At 34.6% G+C, this 21,501-nt stretch overlaps 1 protein-coding gene across 1 annotated transcript in view; it reads right to left on the reverse strand.

The window, feature by feature from the left end:
- Window positions 1–21,501, reverse strand: part of NCAM2 (neural cell adhesion molecule 2) — a 271,538-nt gene that overhangs the window by 90,349 nt on the left and 159,688 nt on the right. Inside the window, exons 8-9 of the mRNA XM_085074695.1 lie at window positions 18,902–19,047; window positions 2,059–2,209 (exon numbers count right to left, since the gene is read on the reverse strand). Of these exons, the coding sequence (XP_084930821.1) occupies window positions 2,059–2,209; window positions 18,902–19,047 (297 nt within the window). The remainder of the gene's footprint in view (window positions 1–2,058; window positions 2,210–18,901; window positions 19,048–21,501) is intronic.

Consider the following 21,501-nt stretch of genomic DNA (forward strand, 5'->3'; position numbering starts at 1 on the left):
CATTATTTTAAAACACTGGAGAATTCTTCAACATTAAACAAGTGTTTTCTTTCCTGGGCAAGACAAGCAAGTTACACTTGAAGCTCACATAACAGTGCAAAGTTATTTGCAAAGGACAGCAAAAAATTTATCAGAGTCATTAATCAGAATATGAGAAAGACCTATATTGTATCCTTCAAGAAATACTTGTTTTGCATCATAAAACTACTGGGCTTAAAGGAATTGAGGGAAGTTGGATTTCTGTTATTCAAACACCACCTGTGCTGGAAAAAAAATTACATTTGGTGTAAACCTCACTATCAGTTAAACATCTAAAACCTAAAACAACACTTCTAGAAATGCCATAATAAAAACCTTGTGTTATACATTAAAAGTAATCATTACAACGTGATTTCTCTGATGTTAGAATAATATTCTTATGTTCTTTATACATTGTGTTTCTTCAGAGTATTTTAGAATTGCAGAAAATTTTATGCTGCATCAAAAACTGTGTCTACCAAGGCATAAATTCAGACTTTAAGTTATTCCATTTTCTCATACACTATATTTGATTGTTCCCACATACATTCAAAATTAATTCTGCCATACCATAATAAGACTATGTTACTTTTAAATTCTTTCCACCTCTTCTAAAACTTTCACCCTGAAAGGTGTCTTAGATTATAATAATAGACTGTATCATTGCAGAGATTTTATTATGCCCTCTGGTATGAATTCTGTATTGCTAATAAATTCCTAGATTTCAATTGCCCATGTTTCATTACATGTGGTGCAATCTATCTCTCTCGTCTGAATACCGAATATATTAATATTTATTGTTAAAGCATAGTGGCAACACAACCATGATCCAATCATGTATTTCATATCATTATGGGTAGAGTCAGCAGGATTTGAAAGAAACTTCACTGAATTTGCATTTTAATCTAGTGTTTTGGTTTTTTTTTCTTTACATACATAAAAATAATTATCATCACACTCATTAAAGAAAACAAATATAGCAAATTAAGTTTTGTTTCTTAGGTCTTCTGGATTGGTAAATCTCTCTGTTCCTAATATCTAAACATTCTTTTGACTATTCCTCATTTTCCTTTCAGATTTATATTCTGTGCCATAATGCATTGCTTCCCTGCCAAAAAGAACACAGAACTGTAAGGTGAAAGCACTTTCAAACTCCTCAGGAAATCACTCCTTGTTCTGCAATCATTGCTTATATTTCTGTGCATCAGAATCCTATTCCAGCATTTATCTTCCCAGTGGAAAGAATTTTTCTGTTCAAAGACTCAGTTCAAACAGGCTCACTCAAACTCTATTGGAGATGTATAATAATTATATCTAGAAAATTGGAAGAACAATGGAATATAAAGGAAGGGATTTTTTCTGCTTGTTTTCAGTTTTGGAAAACTTTTGCTTATGTATTTGAAGAACAGTTTGAAGAAGCAATTACTCAATAATTTTTTTTATATTTCAGACTTATATCCTCTGATGGGCGTCTCAAGCATCAGACTCTTCTAAGCAAAATAATCTCCTTTTCTTCTGGATAAAATGCAAGAGCTTGGAATAAAGATAATCTCTAAAAGAGACTGTTACAAACATGATAACTCCAGGATGGGTTATAATAGTGGCTAGAGACCTTTCAGGGATTAGTAAATCACAGGAGTCGGAAACAAAAAAGAATCTTTGTTGAACCTTAGAAGGTTAAGCCCAAGACTGAGCTGCTGCTCAAATCAGTCCTTACTTTATCCTGCTGAACACTTTTCATTCCCAGCGGTCTCAGCTAGCCTGGAGATTTGAAGTTAGAAAGCTTAGCCTTAAGTTAATGGGTAATACCCCTGCAATATGATTTCAGAGAAAAGCCTGTCCTGCTTAAGTCACCAATACACCAAGAAGCTCTTAACTACAGAAGAGACAGGATTCTTCCAAAATGAACTACAGGACATGCTTTCTCCATTTATGCAAGTTTAAACATCAATTACCATGAAAAAATGACCTTCCGTTAAGAATGTACTTTCTTTTCTTTTAAAACAAATTTAAAAGAGAAAACAAAATATTAGAACTTACATTCAATATCAAGGTACATGCTCTTTTGGTGCCCACCAATTCTACTTGCAGCTTCACAGTCATATCTCCCTGAATCTGACAACTTCACATCTTTAATATGCAGTGACGATTTTCCATGCTGCCCTTTGACTTCTATACGGCCATCTGGGCTCTGTTTACATTGATTCAGGAAAAAAGAAGGTTTTATATATTTATATATGTAAATCAATGTAGAATTTATAAATTAAACACCATTGATAAGAATGACTGAAAGCATCTCTTCACCTATGGTGAAGTTATTACTGACAGCTAAGCAACTTCTAAATTTTCCAGATAAGTATTAGGCACTATATTCAAATGAATAAGTACATGCTTAAAGGAACATTGTCAAGGAAAACCACACAATGTATCAAATTATGACTGCAATAGTGAACTGCATATTCAAAACTTCTTTGTGATCTCACTCACTGTGTTATGATGCTGTGGTTAAGAAAAATGCATATAAACAGTATTATATCTTAGATTACAGACAGCAGTATCTCTGGTTCTAAAAACTGCAGCTGTGAAACTGAGTAGCAAAAATGCCTCAGACAATGAACAAACCCCAAATCCAGTCATAGATTTACTCTCATTCTTCAAATTTTCCAGTCAGAAGCCCATAACCATTAAGAATCTTAAACCATAAAAGCAACAAGAATTTCTGGATTTCAGTTCCATTTCATTCCATGGAAAAAGAGAAAGGGAGGCAAACAAATGCTGCCTTTCAATTTTCGAGAAAATAAATTTTATAAAAATTCTTATGCATAATAAGTCTCCTTGCCCCTTCCCATCCCTCCCCACAAAATGATTTTAATTTAAATTGTATACAAATATTAGGTAAAACTAAATAAAATAATTTATAAAAGAAAGGTCCTCTTCTTGATGCTTCAAACTTCATGAAGCATTATGCCTGAGGAAAAAGAAGTTCTTTTCTTCTGCTCTTTATTTATAGAATCATAGAATGCTTTGGGTTGGAAGGGACCTTAAAGCTCCTCTCATTCCAACCCCTCTGCCATGGGCAGGGAGACCTTCCACTATTCCAGGTTGCTCAGAGTTTCATCCAACCTGGCCTTGAACACTGCCAGGAGTGGGGAGCCACAGCTTCTCCGGGCAACCTTTGGGAAATTTGTTGTATATTTTCTTCTCACTTTTTTTGACTAAGGGGAAAAAAAAACCCCAAAAGGTGATTAAAAATCTGATATTAACCTACCTTCATTATAGTAAGGTGGAAAAGGGAGGAAAACCCAGTAACTATACCACTGCATTACATTAAACTCAAAACAGATTTTTATGTTCAATTCTATGATACACACAGTCAAGTTTACTGCTTTCTACACTAAATACTCACCAAGTAGCAAGGGATGTTTAAGTGGCTTAGCTTTTAACTCAGTACAATTGTTTCTTGACTTAATACAGAAAAGGCGCACACAATTTAGACCTTAAAATATTTGATGTAAAGCAGTAAAATGAAGCATGCTATTTATCATGATTTCTATGGAAAGAAAAGTATTCCGATCCTATGTCAGAATCCAAATACATTGACTTTTGTATTCCTTGAAAAGGATAGGTACATAAATTAAAGTTCTTGAATTCTAATGCAAGAATTAACATAAACCCCTATGGACTGGTAAAAATTAGCAAGTAAGACCACTTAGCTATCATTTCTAATACTGAAAATTCTATTTCCACAATATGTTTAAAAAATAAAAGTCATGATGTTGCTAGTAAACATGTTACAGTAGTGAATGTCATGGCTTTTGGAAGGAATTCTTGGGATAATTAAAATGCAATTTCTTTCAAATAAAACATTAAGTAGCTTTCTAACTTCTGATATACAAAATACTTGTTTATATATATGCAAAACAATACTTTCTATGACTTAATTAATAAAAGTTAAAGAGTATTTTCTTCCTTTTTTTTTTTTTAGATATTAAGCATGTAATACTATGGTCAAACTACATTATTCCTACCTAAAATGTATATATACTTCAGCAATTTAATTCCTGATTTTACCTTGATGACAAGTGTTTCCTTAAGAAATTACATTTTAAACTGTGAAACAACCTGTGACTATGAATCATAAACACAATAGTAAATACTTTATTAGTGATTCACTGGTTCAATACTAACCCCAAATACTTTAATTCAATAATATATATTTCACTGTAAGCAATTACATACACCCCTAAGCACATATATGAGTACCAATAGATATTATTAAACAAAATAATAATGAAAAAAAGCACAAGGGTCCTTAAATTAAAGAGCTTTTAAGTAATTTCTCTATCTCATTTTAGTTTATCTAATTGTTTTCTAGCACTGACAGAAAAAATTTAGGCTTTACCCTGTATAACTTTCCTACGTGCTCACATTATGTTACTCGAATGTAGATAATGTAATATATCTTAGATTTATAGGTAGGAAAAAAAGCAAGCTAATAAATACTCTGAATGATAGGAGATTTTTGTATATCGTTTATTCTCATAATCAAATATATGGTAAGAAACATTGTAAGAGGGATTTACCAGGTACAAAGTCCATAAAAACAAATAACTATTGTAGGCAAGAAAATTTCACTAGTATTATCATAAAAATATGCATTTAGTAAAGATAATTTCTACTTTTTTAAAGTTCTCATGTTGAAATTGCTAAATAAATCAAACAATATTTGTAAAATGTGTTCTGCTTCATCACTTAAAGTGCATATTATACTGTGGTTTACTAATGAATGCTTTAAGAAGTCCTGTTCCCTAAGTCTATTCTGCAGATGGATCAGTGTACAAATCCATCATTTATGTTTTCATAAACATGGTGAAATACCTTCTTTTAAAATATACTGATAGGCTGACGCTCCTGAAGGCAGAAACACATGAAAGAAAACAAGAGTGTAAATACAAACCAAGAAAATTCCATTAACAAACAAAGACATGACTATATAAACAAATAAATGAAAGGAAATGTTTTGATGCAGGCATCTATCTGTGAGAGGATTCCCAGAATATGCTGGAGATTACCACATGCAAATGAAAAATGCTAGTTAGTACCGTGAAGTTTCACAAGGACTTCAAAACCACTGGTGTGGCTGTATTGTATTGCTTTATGGTATAAGGGAGGTCTAGGTAAATAATTCAAGGATATATTGTGATGACACAAAAAAGTACAAAAACCGTGTCGTTGAGTACGGCAAAGAGCAATGAAGAAACTGGGACAAAAACTGAATACGTAGTGTTAACCTGGAGAAAAAACTGAAGCCACACTATTTACATTTTTCGGTTCTTGTAAAGGACATTATTAAAACCAGGAAATAATGACAAAGCAGAAGTCTGCATTCACATGGATCCATAACATGTTAACTTGAAAAAAAAATATACCATTTCAAACAGCAGCACCATTAACCCTGGGCTCTGCACCCACCATGACCATTGGTAAAGCCGTTTTGGGGTTCATTATGGACTAATTATGGAGAACACACGTTAGTACTATGTCTGGCACCATAACACACCAAAACACGAGGAGGAAGAGACACATGTATGGAAACACTATCCCTGCCCAGTAATCCTCAGGAGAAATCGCCGCCACGAAAAAAAGCTTTGGAGCTGCCAATAGGCCCAAACCAAAATATAGTTATAATCTCTGCAAATTTAAAATGTCTGTAACTCTCAAACCTGCCTGAGATAATGGATACCTACTAAATTGGGATATTCCTTTTTTTGCCTTTCAAATGCTATAGCATCAGAGATGTAAAATCTGTATTTTAATGCTTAATATAAGAGTAAAGATCATAAAAAAGGACAAAACAAACCTCTAGACAGTCAGAATAGTCTCTGTGGCCCAATACTCATGATTTGTGCTCATTCACTGAATTACTCAGTATTTCCTACCCCCATAGAGCATGAAAAATCATTGAGGTCTCAAAAACATGGGGTTTACATACAGACATACATATTCTTTAGAAAGAACAATTGTGTTAACAGACACTTAAAGTCTTAGACATTAAAAGAATGACAAAGTCTTCAGAAGTTACATTTTCACAGCATTTTAGAAATCATAGTAAAATCTTAAGAAATAAAATATTTTTCATGGTTAATGTTTAGTGGGAAATTTCATACAATTCATAAATAAAAATGGGGATTTTGACACATTGGTGGTGGAGTTTTTTTCCCCCATAACCTCATCAACAGCATAAAGTTAAAATAAAAGTGAAAAATCTTCAGCAGAGCCTGTGAAAATGTTTTACTTAGTTTAAGTAATTTTCTGATTTTACCCAGATAAAAAGCACATTCCCTAAATTAAGATACAGAAACTTTATTTTTAATACTGATAGCAATTTAGCCCTCTGTCCTTAAAAAAACTCTTCTATACAGGTCTCCAAGTAAAACTATCCAAAATGACACGACATAAAAAGTACCTTCTGGGAAGAAAAAGAAAAAGGTGAAAATTTTCTTCACTTGCTGTGTTCTTACTTATAATAGGTAATAAACCACAAATTACTCCTATGCTAATCAAAAAATAAGAGGTATTGCACAATTTGAGATTAGTGCTACGTGTGTTCTGTAAACGTAAAAGTATATTTTTGGTTTAAATAAAATTCTTGTCATAGTATACATGTTATTCTACTCCTTGATTTCTTCTGTCATGCTCTTGCTTCCCGAATGTCTCACATGGTTTGTAGTTCCACATGTGAATATTCCCAAAGGCCTGACCAGCTGATGCTGACCTGACTGGTCTGTGCACAGCTTCAAAGTCATGAACCAGAGCTCCCAGGGCAGTTTCAGAACAATGATAACTCTGTATTTGAAGAGTTCCACACGCAGAGAGAATGGGGATGTGATGAGACAACAACCTCCACAAGGAGACAAGGACAGCTTCTGGAACAGAATAAATTATCCAGGTACCATGAAGCATTCAATCTGCAAAATTCCACTGCCATTTTAGTAAAATCAATGTAATTTTTCAGGAGGGGAGATGTAGCTGATAACCATGCTCAGAAATTGTCCTTTGTTTACTAGATACAGAAAGCTGCACTTGGGCAGAGCTGGATGGTGTGGTTAGTGGATGAGTTTGATTTATCAGCCAATGCTCCAACTCCCACTGAAGAAATGCAGAACCAAATAAGATGAAGTTGTAGGGCTGCCAAAACTTGCATTTTCAGCTGGCTGAAAACAAGAATGGAAGGTAAGAACAGTTGCAGAAATAGGTGACTCATTTGTAGCTGGATTTTAGTAATACTGCTTGGATGGTTAGAGCAGCTGATTTGCCTCCTAGAGAGTGTACCATTTGGCAGTCAAAGTACTCCTTCAACCCCTGAAGTCCAAGTGCAAAACTGCAAGCAAAAATATCCCTTCATTTAAAATCTAGACAAGTTGAAATACCTTTATTTGTTTTTCTTCTAATGTTTAAAGCTTATTCATGAGCAAAGTGCCATCACTGTCCATAGTTAAAATGCTACAGGTTAGTTTTGTCTGTCAAATATTTACCAGTTATGTCTTCTGACACCATGTGTGCTTTAGTATTATTTCGGATGTGCACTGCACATAGTAACCACAGAAAAGATGAAGAGGCAGTGACTTAGAATTAAGGCTGTTTTTTCCTTTTGCAAAACATGGAACAACATACTACAGAACAGTCACTGCAAGGACATGTAACTGGAGTAAAAGTTGCAGGTATTTTAAATTTCCTCCAAAGGATCTGTTTCAGATGAACACAGTTGAAGATCCTCATACTGCAGAGGGAGAAGGATTGAAAAAAAATCCTAGTTCTTGCTTCTTTGGATCAAATTGTTAAAAATTGCCAGTTCATTATGTTGTCTTGGTCATGTTTCCAGCACACATCACTGAATTTTCAAGGAGAAAACAAATACTGACTTACACAATAATCTTTGGAATTTCACAAATAACAATTTTTTTAGGAAGTTTTCTGATTTCAGGTTGTGTTCACATCCACATGAGAGGTAACTTGAGGTCATATACTTCAGGCTGATGCTTCTTATGCGTGAGATTTAAGCAGATCTTAATTGCCCATGAAAATGTTTCTTGAAGCAGCATGAAAGATAAGAACTTCTGGAACCTGACATGCTGATACTAAATGATGATAAAATTCCAGAAGACTATTAAATGTACGTGACCAGCAATTCCTAGTCTGAAAATCTACCTTTGATGATGAGAGAAAGGGCTGTTAGTCACAACAGCCATCATCGTGTAGAAGCTGATGGAAGCTCCCTTCTGGATTATGGATGGCATATTCACAATATTTCCCATTCTCTTCAGGTAAATGTACTCTATCCATGCACCTGTTGGAGACAGCAGAAAATTCCAGAGTATTGCTATGTGCATATGCCTTAATGTCCAGTGAATCAGAATAATGGTACAGCAGTGCCTTGGACTTCAGTGATTTTTATAGGAGACCTTGCAGTATTTTAAAACTTCGGCTTGTTAATTATACATGTCAGCATGCTGCAAATTCCTGAATTTCTAGGAACTTGTTTTTCCACAAAGAAGAAATTATTGAAGAACCTATTGTTTGTAGAACTATCATGTAGCACCAGGGAAGTCACAAGAAAACCTAATGTTGAAGAAAAAAAATACTGTTGTTTTGATTTTCTGCTCAGCTGCAGAAACACCAGTTACCTTTATAGAATTCAGACTGTAAATATCAGTGCGATCTATGCAGATTGTTAGCAGCATGTACAGTCTCAGGCAAAAATGTGTTCTTGAATGCTTCATACAACTTTTAGAAATTATGAACTGATATTTCATTGATTCATGATGGCATTTCTTTGAAACTTAAGTCATTGGGCAAAGAGATGACACATGAAATCCTGACACCAAACACTTACTAAGACATGAAATAGAAAACTGAACTTCTTTCCTTGACTGGTTTTTACTCAACAAAGAATATGCAGGAAAAATATTTAAGAGAGAAAAAATGATGAGCAGCCTTTCAAGATTACATCTGCTAAAGATGCAAATCACAAATATTAATGTTGCAAATCACAAGAAAGAAATGGTTGATGATTTTTAATGGTAAAAATATTGGCATAATACGAAATAAACTTGTAGAGTAGAACAAGCAGTAGTGTTGTCCATGATAATAACAACAGTAACCAGAAATGGGTGTTTATAAGTATAGCAGAAACACTACAACTCCAATAATTACATATGCACTTTGTAATTAAAAATTCTGTTTCACTCATAAATACTGTATTTAATGACTTTATTCCTAAGAATTTTGCTGATCTGTATGCAACACTGTTATGATGCCAATACATAACTCAAATGGATTCAGGCCAGCAAAATTCTCAGGAATAAGACCTTTAAATACAACGTTCTTATTCAATACAGACCTCAGATAATACAGCCACTAAAAATAATGATTTTACTATACAATTGCACCTTAGTTTAGACAATCAAATCTTATTGTAACTCTGGACTGGGAGTGGTAGCTCTGCAACTCTAGTGACCAGCAAGTGAAAACACAGGGAAGAAAGTAAAAAGGAAAGAAATCAAAGAAACCTGTGGCTGGATACACATGAAGACAAAGCATGTAAACTTACTGCATTACAAAATGGACAGAAATAACTTGAAGATGAACAAGGCTGGGTGATGAATTGCAATCGCTTTCTACTTTTTTTTAAAAAAACCAAACAAATAAACAAATGAAAAAAAACAAGCATTGTCAGCCTGCCTCTGGTGTCTGGATGGTTATAACAAGGAAAGGAAAACGAGGAAGCTTTTGTATAACAACTTTAACTATAATGTTATTTTCACCCCCTTCATTACTTAGATAATACGAATAAAAACGTTCAAGTCATTGTAACTGAACTAAGAATAATCGCCAAATTCTTAGATATATACAGGTTGTATACCCCTCCTGCCCATGAAACTTTGCTGTAATATATGACAACCTTTAAAATTACTACTGCTGCAAGAATTTCAAACAGAGCTTAACTCATGTATATATACATTCATTTCATTTTCACAGAATTCATATTCAAACCATGACAAGAGTCTGGCTTTAGTTGCAGGGATAACTGATGTAGTAAGGGTATGCAAAAAAAAAAAGAAAGGAGAGAAAAAAAGAGATAAACCAAAAGCAAATCATGAATTGAGTTGCTGGGTTGTTCAGTAGCTATATGCATCTTGAGATCCTTCCCAGCTTGCTGTAAATTTAATGTATATTTTATTAAAATTATCATGGCTAGACAGCAGATAGGAAGTCTGTCTGGAAACTGGGATGAGATGGAGCCCTGCAGGGGCATATGTAAGCAACAAGGCTCCCTGAGAGGAAGGAAAGTCATGTAAGGCCAGAAAAGCACAACTTGAGTAACAAGGAGATGGGAATTGTCAGCAAGACAGATCATGACCTCACAGATCAAGAAGTCCTTTCTCACAAACCCTGATAATTCTGGAGGGCTTTTTGCAACTGAAGAAACAAAAGGAAATTACTGCAGTAGCAAGCAAAATGGAGAAAGTGAACTAACCTGAACATATATGAAAGGGCATTTGTTTTCAGGTAATTTTTCTAAATTTGTGTCCAATACAGTTTCTCTATTTACATTTCTAAATTTATTTATAAATATAGATATAAATAAAGGATTATGCTGGATATATAAGCTAAATGTACCTACTAAAGTTTGAAATAAGTTGAGAAGCAGAGATTGCAACATGGCAGCACAAGCACTCATATGTCCATCTCCTGGGGAAAGTCTCATTGAGAAACAAAACCTTTAAATCAGTCTATCTCTTATTTTCAGTCAGCTTACAGAATTCCTTACTCAGCTTCACACATTAGGAAACTGAATATATTATTAAATTATCAGAAGTTATGTATTAGTACATTGCTGAAGAAACAGATCTGTAACACCACACTAACTGAAGAGATTATGTGAGTAAATTAATTACAGCTGAAATATTAGTCACAGCTCTAGAATTCTCTGGCATGCAGGTAAATTGGGAGCAAAAACAGGGCCCTGGAGAAAAGTAATCAGTTTCTGTGTGAGGAAGAGGGAAAGATGGAATGAGGAAAAAAGTATGAGAAACATGTAATACACATGTGATGTTTTATAACCACACAATTCCTTTTTGAAAAATATGATGATATAGGTAATAAAGAAAAAAAAAAGATCAATCTATTTATATAAATTCATACATTTTCATATGGAACTTGGAAGTATTTTTTAGCATAATTATGGCATATTTGCTGAATACCATGACCTGTGAGTTTAAAAATTCTTAGAGAATGTTCATGAACATGAAAGTTCTTAGAGGTCCTAATTTTAAATACCTACAGCATTGATTTTGGGTAAGATAGCAAAACTTTTATCTCAATACAAGATTGCTATGGTTCTGGTGTTACCAAAATCACTCTCAATCTGTGACAAGAAAGCACTGAAAACTGTGGTCTAAATAACACTACTGTACTGTAAATATTATGCTTGTCTAATCAAAATACCTGCTGATTCTTTTTTATTATTATTTGTCCCTATATTTAAAAGCTCTAAATGGAGTCAGTGTTGTTTCTGATGAGATACTGTATTCATTTGCACATTTCCTGAATTTAAACAGAAAATACACTTTGTTCAACAGACCATAACACCAAGTGAGACTTCTAAATGTACTGGTAAAATGGTATTTATTCAGTTTGGAACTCTAAATATTCACAAAACTGTATTCTTAATGCAAATGTCTATATTAAATATCTGCTTTCATGCATTATTTTAAGAGGACAAATATTTGTACAATACTATGTTAATTCAATCAAATTCTGCCAAGCAATATAGCCCTGAGGATTTTAATGTTATGTATCAACTACCTATAGGATATATAAAAACATGTTGGATGATCACCTTGCAGTAAGGTAAAGATTACTACATGCTATTAATTCATTGAATTTTGTCATAAATGTCACAACTTCATTTGCACAAGCAGGAATTTATAGAAAGGCAGAAAACCATCTTATTGCTAATAACATTATTTATGCAACATTTAGAAATTTTAATAATACAGGTTGAACTCATGCATAGATGAAAATTCTTTTGACCATGAACAAAACTCAGACCTATTGCTCATTCACACAGTCCTAAAGAAATATCATTTGCTGAATTTCAGAATCTGTCAGTAAGGGATGGTTCAAAGTGTCTTCACTTTTCCCAATGTACAGAAATAAGACTTTTGCATTATGCTGTAGCTGAAGTTTCACAGCCTCCTGCCTAGCAAGACATTCACTGGTACATCATCATTGTCATGTTAAAGTATCATAATTTCACTGTGTTTGAAATCTGAGAACTGTTATTTGTAGGAAAAATAGTTTATGAGTAGATGTACATGGAGAAGTTGCACAGTGAGAATGTGAGAGGAATATGTGAGATTTTTATAAGCATACTAAGGATCTTAATAAATTTTCAAGAAATAATTATTACACAGAACTTAGATTTAAAAAAAAACAAACAAATAAACAAAATATTAAAAAATTGAATGCAGGCCATTTGCTTTCATCCCAGTTTTGCCAAAAGTCTGAAGCCTTAAATTCTCCTAATACAGACAGGTACTCAAACTGCCTTTCAGGTCACGAAAAACTGCTGACAGATTTTAATAGCATAAAGCACATTTTTGCCAGCACTGCACTTCTGATTGTGCCATTGATTGTGCTCGCTCCCAGTATAGGCAATATGTAGAAAAAACGTTTCTTAAGCCTCTGGAGAATGTCCTGTAGTACATCAGTGAATAATGATTCCAGCTGACTCCAGTCTATAAACTGGATGTATCACCTACTGTACTATCAGGTGCAGATTCTCTATTTCACCAGACAAGTTACAGCTATTTGGAAATTCTTAAACCATCAGCACATAACACAACTGATACTTAGGCTGAAGGTCATGAAATGATCTTTTGTGTTGTAGACGAAATGCATGAATATTCCAGCCCAAGTGGCACGGGTATTGTTGGAAATGTTAGTCCATAAAAAGTTGTCTGATAATTTCACTGTTCTTTAGTGTAACAGACTTCGTATCATCACTAATAACGAAATGGAAAAAAGCTAATATTGGAAGGGAAATCAATGCCATTTCCAAGCCTTTATGGCTTTATTTCATCCAGTAAATGAAGCACTACAACCCACAGAAAGCACCCAAAAAATATCTATTTGGTGCATAGGTAGTACACAAACAAATGGATTAAACGGGACACTGTTTCTAAATTTTAAATATAAATTAGATGGGAAAAACAGTATCCATTTACAGGAGAGATAACAATTTTGGACTTAATTTACAGTATTCCATTTAAGAACTTCTTAATCTAGTCATGTTCTTAAATTAATGTCTTTCCCTAGGTTGTTTAAGCTTTTAATATAGAAGGGGTATTAAATTTTACATTTTCCTGCCCTTTTGTCTCCTTTAAATAACCAAAAACTTTGTCTCTGCTTACTTAATTCTTTCCCAGTGGAAAGTGACCTTAAAGTTTCACTGAAAGGAAAAATCCTCAGAAATGAGAGAATTCTGAGCTAGTGTAGTACCAATACAGACAGACATCCACACAACATGAAGAGATCTGTCTGGGTGTAAGTAGAGCCATTTGGTCTACTCTGAGCAACAGACAATTTACCTTCTATCCCAAAAGAGGACAAATCTGAAGGGTCCTCTGGTCATGTGGGTGACATTTAGAATTGAGTTGTCAATACAACTAATACCTCAAAATAATTACTAGCTTCATTTTTGGCTTCATTTAGACATCACTGCAGATATGGTTACCTAAAGGAGTGTGTGGAGCTTAAAGGACTGAGTTACTTGGGAACTTGGAAATATCCACATTGACTCACAGCTTTCCTACTTCCTCAGGTCACCCAGGAAAGCTGTTCTTTCTTTCTAACTGGACACAATCCTACTCCTCCAAAATCAGCTCAAATACTGCCACCTCCCAAACCTGCACACTTTAGTTTTAGTTCCCTCTAGTTACTGAAGAGTGTGTCCCGACTCCATGTCAGTGAGCTGAACATGCCATAATGAAAATGAAGGAATACCAAAATATGTTCAGATTTCCATGGATCATATGGCTCCTGAGATTCTACTATTCAGTTCTCTTATGTGGCCCTTTATTTGCTTATGTCACAGAGCATAAATCTCTATATTCTCAACTGCACTAATTACCTAACATTTAAGTGACCCTATTGTTAATTTACTTTCTTCCAGTCACAATATTATTGCTCTCTAATTTCATAGTCTTTATATGTGAAGCCCACTAAAATCCATTTGGGGCTAAAAACAAAATAGAAGACAACTTTGATGCCTGATTGAATTGTTTGCAGAATTTCAATTGCATAATCAAACACAATTGCAGCTGGCTACATAAAATTGTTCTGCCTTGCAGGCCTGTGCCAATATTGCAACAAAAATATTCTATGACATTGTAAGTAGAGGCTTTTCACACAATACATAGGTGAAACAGGTTATAACAATTTTCTCCAATACAGCAAAGAGATGAGCCCTGTACATCTTCCAGCCATTCAAAGGCACATTATTTAAAAGAGGAGGATTTGTATAGCTCAGAAAAAGAAAGATATCTCCTGGAATTAATTAAAATACCCTAGATACATCTATGTTTTCTGTGATTCATTTCAAATAAAGCCCTGATCCTTGATGACCCAGAATTTAACAGGGCTCTCGTAACCGTCTCAAAGAAAGACAACATATTTCACTGCCACTGTAACTGCTTCTCTTTGTGCAGTGACAAACAATATAAACAGGGAATAAAAAAAACCAAAACCCCAGATTTTTTAAATTAACATTTGTAGTAGCTGAAGTGGAGTTCAGAGGCTTCAGAAAAAAATAGACTTGACCTTTCAAGGGAAAAGGTTACCTCTGCCTATTGCCTGATCATGAAAATTGTCAAAAACTCTAAAAGCTCCAAATAGTTATTATTTGCATGCCAATACAAAACGAATTCAAACTTGGAAAATAACTTAATTATTGGTCTGAATTCTGCAATATTTAGACACAATGTCACAGGAAATTTCACAGGGAGAACCAAGTTAATATTGCAATGGAAGAAAGCAGAATTCAAACTGTTTCTGCAGTGTTCATTATAAAATTAAAAACCACAGATTGCTTTTTTTAATTTGTGAGTACAAGGAGGACACTATAAGGTATTTCAGAGATATTCAGGAATCTTTATCAAATAGAATACAAAGTACAGTAAAAAATATAGCATAAAATCCTATCTTAAATCCAACACACAAGTTGCAACTGGGACCTCTCTGTATTGACTCCTTTCATTAATTTTATGTGTTTAGGTCATAAATTCCTCAGGGTATGCAGCATATGCCTCTTTGGACACATGCTGCATACAGTGGAGCCACTGTCTCATATCCAGCCCCATCTGTTATTGTAATTTGTATTCCAAACCAGGGCTTGAAATGGTAATTACAAACAATGTTGATCAGCATTCATATTTCTGCTAGAATTAGATGCTATGAAAGTGGGGCATTAAACTCTGCCCTCACACTTCTGCAGCATTCACAGGAATCAGTGACAATTTTGCAACAGCGATCAGGATGTGCTGTCCTTCAGAGATGTGTGCAGATATGTATGTGCATGTCCAAAATCCATTTCAGAACCGATTATGCCAAATCGAATCCAATCACTATCTTTCCTTCTGTTCTAAAAAAAGCAACCCTTCTCCTGCCCCCTCCTTTTGCTGGGAAAAGGGCCAGGCCTGCTGGATGCCCAGTGGTCTGCGGGAATGTGCCATTTGGAATCCCAGCTGAGAGGGGCACGGCCAGGCTGGCACAGCAATGCAGGGACAGGCGGTGCTGGGCAGCAGAGACTGCAAGGGCAGAGGCAAACTACGTGCACCAAGCAGAGATCTTCAGCTTGGCACTGGAACAGCAGATGAAGCTGTGGCCTTGGACTAAGCCTCCATTTCCATTTTAACACCTTTAATGGTGAGATAAACACCTTCCAGCATGCACTGCCATCCATTTACTCAGCCCTACCCACCCCCATGTATTTATGAGCTGTACAGACACAGAAGGATTACAGAGGTCATCTGATGTGACCTCCTGGAAAACTTTTCATTTAACTTTCAAGGGAAGTCAGAGGAGAGGGAAAGACCCCTTTATTTCAAATTCTCAGTAAAAGAGGGACCACACGCTGTGTGGTAGATTGTTCTTAAATCTAAGTGATAAAAGGAGATAGGGAAAAGGCTTCTGTGCTTCTGGTTTGAACTCACTTGGCTTCAACTTTCAAATACACACTTCTGATGTACTGAAAATCCTCTATCAAAGCTGTATTTTCTAAAGAGATAATTATAGAGCTCATGCTCATTAATATTATCCTCCTTAAGCCCAGCTGGGTTACTTCTTTAATCTATTACTTTGGTGCATATTTTCCATTCTTTTGGACACAATAATTTAGGAATTCAGGAAAACCTATGTCCCAGTTATAAGATCTATCACTGGAAAGAAAACATTTTGAATCCATGCAGGCTCAGAATGATCTCATGTTCAGCAGTCACCCTTATTCATATGAGGTATATTTATATTTTAGCAAAACAAGAACGATATGATTGAGGAGCTACATACCAAAATTAATAAAAGTAAAATTAAAAAAGGTAAGAACAGCACTTTCTGTTTTCTTTTAATGCTTGTCATGTTAAAATTATCGCTTGAGCAGTTCTTCCATCTTCTGTGGAAAAAATTCATCCCCTAAAGATACTTTCAATTCAACAGAATTGATGAATAAAGTGCAGTCTAGATCAAGAAAAAATTGGTCAAAAAAATTCAAAATATGAATACCTTGAACATAGATGATAATTTTTATGTTTATGTGTAATTTATGTCATTGAATGATGGGATATTACTTTAAAGGTTGTCACTTAAGTGACAGCCTATACTTATATAAGTAATATTTTCAGTTTAAAGCAATGTTCTATGTTGCTCCCCCTCAACTTCTCTGATTCGCCTTTTCCTTCTCTTTCTGTGTGCAAAACTTTGCTGTATTATTTAACAATTATTCAATAATTTAATCACTGCCAGCTTTGTTCCCTATTCACCTAATTTGGTAGGAGAGCACCAGCCAAGCCTCTGGCAGCCCAGAGCAGGAAGACCACAGGGCAAACATAGCAGCATATTTTATAGCTTAAGAACATATTCAGTATTTCAGAACATTTATTCAAGATTCAGCAAAAACTCTCCCAAGAGCAATACACAGAGTTCTTACTTTGGCAAGAACAAAGGAAACCACATAACGGTATTTATTCTCATTCTTTTTATCTTCCACATAGAGTCTGTCAGAATAACAGCAGGAAGTGAATATAGATTTTTGTTTGGTTGTCAGTATTACTCAGCTGAACTACAGTTTAGAGAATACTACAGCAACATGTCTGGGCAGTTTAACCACCTGCAGCTGGAATTAAGAAAATAATACTGTTCTATATAAGCACTGGATAAATTTCAGGTTTCAACTGGACCAACATTTTTGAGCTTCTTTCTGCTATTTTCTCTCATTTTCAATATATTATATAGGAAGCTATTTGGGGAACACTTCAAACACAAGTGAGAGGCTGCATTTGTAACCTTTGAACACAGCATAATTTTTGCGAGTCAGACAGATGACCTTTAACTTGAAATATTTAAGGAAGAGAGAACCAGCTTTGTCTTAATGCAAAATTATTAGAAAAAATAATATATAAATACTGCTATATTGCTCCAAAGTGGACATCACAGAACAGGAAAATGGTAGACAGAGCCTCACATAAACTGCCTCAATTCCAGGAAAGGTCAAGTTGGTGACTAGACCAGACCAGACATTCTCCTTTAGAACACAAATAATGAAAGTACATAATCCCTTCATATACAGCAACTCCCTATAAACTAAGTGACTTACTGTGTATCCAATTCCCTTTGTGGCATGATTGCTATACAGGTTTTCAACTATGCGTGTTTTTAAAGCAACAGCTATGAATATTCAAGAAGAAGGTATTTTGCTACTTGATTATCTGGAGTAAAAATTATGAATTATTTATCCAGAAAGATGGTATCTCTTACCTTAACCACCACAGAGAAATTCTGTAGTGTGTGTCATGAAATTAAGAAAAAAATACTTGCTCAAATACAAAAATAAAATTATTATAAAAAAGGGAAAAAGAAAAAAACTCTGTAGAAACAGCTTGCTTTGAGCACGTTCAGGAGTAACATTACACCTTTCCATTTTAATTTCACCATTCCACTTAATTAGAGCTCTTTTTCCCACAGTAACTGACTTTCTCCATTGTTGAACGGCAGTCTTTCTCTACTCAACTTACTTTTGTAATAAAATATGAAAATGGGGAAACAAAATGGGAAAATAGGCTCAGTTTCTCCTCTGTGGGAGGAAAAAAATCTAAGGAGAGGAAAAATAGGAAGTAAAATACCGAGCTGGGAAATAAAGAACTACAAAATGTTCAGATCTTTTTAATTTAAGATATCTTTAAGCTCCACTGTATTTTGAGGATTACTGGACAGAATCCAAATATAATGAAGAAGAGCTATGTGTAGTCATAATGATCAAGATGAAATTGCAACCATTAGTAGGGATTATGTATGACAGTTTAAGCTACAAAGATGAATTTCCTTTCAGCATTTAATTGCTTTTTTTTTTTTTTCTGTTTTTTCTTTTTTTTAGTTTAAAATTTAGAATCTCTATGTCTCTCTTACTGCCTTGGAAAATAGCAATTCATTCGAAATCCAGCAGAATCTAGGATTAATCTGTCTCTAAATTAATTTTCTGCTTACAAGAAGAAGAAGATTAGGCAGACAACATATATTTAGATATCTTATACATTAGAGGTAGATTTACCTTGTCACCTTCAGAGAAAGTCATTCCATCAATGGCCCTTTTCCAAGTAATCTCTGGCACAGGTTCTCCTTCTGCTTCACAGATGAGGGTTGCTTTCCCATTCTCAAATGCAGTTTCATTTTTAAGTTGTATTATTTGAGGCTGCACTGTTAAAAATACAAATTGCATTACTGATCCTGTACAAAGAATCTTTAAAACCGCTTTTTTTTTAATTAAAGAACATTAATGTCTTTTTTTTCTTTTTCTTTTCTTTCTTTTTTTTTTTTTTTTTCAGGACTAACTAAAGTTTTAACGTTACTATCTAGAAAAGCAATTAACTTTTCTGACCTCAAGTTGCACAACAGCTATTTCTGTATTCCCTATGGACTGGACAACCACATGGCTACCTCCTCCCTTGCTGGGACAGGGTGGGATGGGTCCTGGCTGATCTGGCTTGGTGGCTGTGTTTATGTGCTTTTTCTCCTTAGGAACAAGCTGCCCAGGAGACTGTGGTCTCCCTCCTCAAAGATAATCAAAACCCAGCTAGACTTGTCCTGAGATGCCTACTTTGGCTGTATCTGGACTAGATGGTCTCCAGAGGTGCTTTCCTGCCTCAGGAATTCTTTGATTCTGTAACAACCTGTTTTTGTCTTCAAATGGATATTATTCAGGAAAAAAAAAAATTACCATTCTTTGACTTTGATCTTTAGCAATGTTTCAGTGGCCTTTATAAATTACAAATTTTACAAAAGAAGAATTTAACAAAATCCCCCCAAAACAAACACATTTCATTGCTATTAACACTATGGAGAACTGAAGAGTCCTCTGCTACAAAGGTGTTCATCCTTGCTTGCCAAGTAAACTGGTGGTAAGATACATTAAAAAAAATCCAGATATTATTTGCATTCTTCAAATCATTCAATTTTATAGCCTCAATTACATAGCAGCTACATTTCTCAATCTATACTGTACTTTATCAGGTTATTTATACATGCAATACAATTTCTGGTTACATGGGAATACTTTTACATTAAGGATTTATCTGTACAAATCACACAAGAACTCTGTATTAGTACTGTGCAGAGAATATTACTCTCTTCCATGACATTCAAGTATTTTCATTAAAAATCTTTTGGTCTTATATATTACCTCATATATAATGATTAGTAAGTTTCTCTGCACCTATTCCCTTTACACATTGAGGAAGACACTCATCCCCCTGGAACACCTAGCATGTAATCCTGTAATAAGAACATGATTCAGTATGTTTACACCCAAAAGCAGTGAATAAAATTTACATGAGTGAATCAAAATTTGGCAGCTCCCAAGATTGACTTCATCAACTTTAAGTACATTTGTTGAAAGCAATGTATTTTCTAAGTATTTTTTCTGAGTTTTGCTTTTGAGGAGGCACTGCTATAGTGTACTCCATATGAAACAGAAAATAAAGAGATGTGGTCTGTTTTCCAATGGGATTACTAAAGTGAAAGAGCAATATTGGCTTATGTTCATAGATCAAAATGAGAAAGATAATAATTCAGGTTGGAATGGATTGCAGGAGGGCTTCTTGACCAACCTCCTGATCAACACAGCACCAACAGACCCCGCCCAGATCAGATTGCTCAGGGATTTGTCAAGCACTACCTTGAAAAAATGTTAAGAACACAGACTAGACAGCCTCTCTTAGCACCCTGTTGCAGTGCCTGGCTGTCCTGGTGAAGAATTTTTTCCTTATGTCCAGTCCCCTGTTTCATTTCATGACTCTCTGAGGACTGAAGCACAGATGCTACATTCAGAAGATGCTACCAAGAAGAATAATAAAAACAAGTCCAAACTTGCTATCTGTAGGAACATCACCTACCTCTCTTTTATCCATTCTCTCCACACCATTCTTGGTCTCACTTTTCACTCCTTTTCTCCATATTTGTTCTGTTGCTTCTCTACTGTTTGTTCACCCTTGACTATTATGAATTAGGAATTGTGTGTTTACTGCATAGAGATGAGGAACAAGTAGCATTTTACCTAAGAAAGCACTGAACTAATATCCTGCTTCATTAATATATAATCTACAGTGACATCATGTGCAGAAAGAAAACACCCTGAGTGATCACGAATTCTTGAAATGTCAACTGGATCCAGATTTATTGGATGCAGTAGAAGGTAGCAAGTAAATTGTTACATCAGGATATCAGTTTGGCCAAGAAAACACAAAACTCCTGTGTGGTACCACAAGGGATGTCAGAGGAAAGACCTAAAAAAACCTCAGAATTTGAGATAAAAGACAATTGTGTTAAACTTCAAAATAGCTTCAATTATTACTCTCACTTTCACGATCATTCAAATGCCTATGAAATATTTCACCTTGGCACTGAGGCCCTCAATTTCTATAGCCATATCACGTGACTACAACATAATCTGTTCTATCCTTTCATTCCTTTGATATATCATCATCCCTGGAAAAAAGGAAAGAGCTGCACCAGATATATATATATGTAGAGAGAGAGAGATATATAGATATAGATATAGATATAGATATAGATATAGATAGATATAAATATAGATATATATATTTTAGTTTTTTCTAAGGGATCATAGATAGCATTTTATGCCAAAAATTATCA

Source organism: Lichenostomus cassidix, chromosome 1 (assembly GCF_008360975.1).
Source record: "Lichenostomus cassidix isolate B80296 chromosome 1, HeHo_3.0, whole genome shotgun sequence".
Classification (NCBI taxonomy): domain Eukaryota; kingdom Metazoa; phylum Chordata; class Aves; order Passeriformes; family Meliphagidae; genus Lichenostomus; species Lichenostomus cassidix.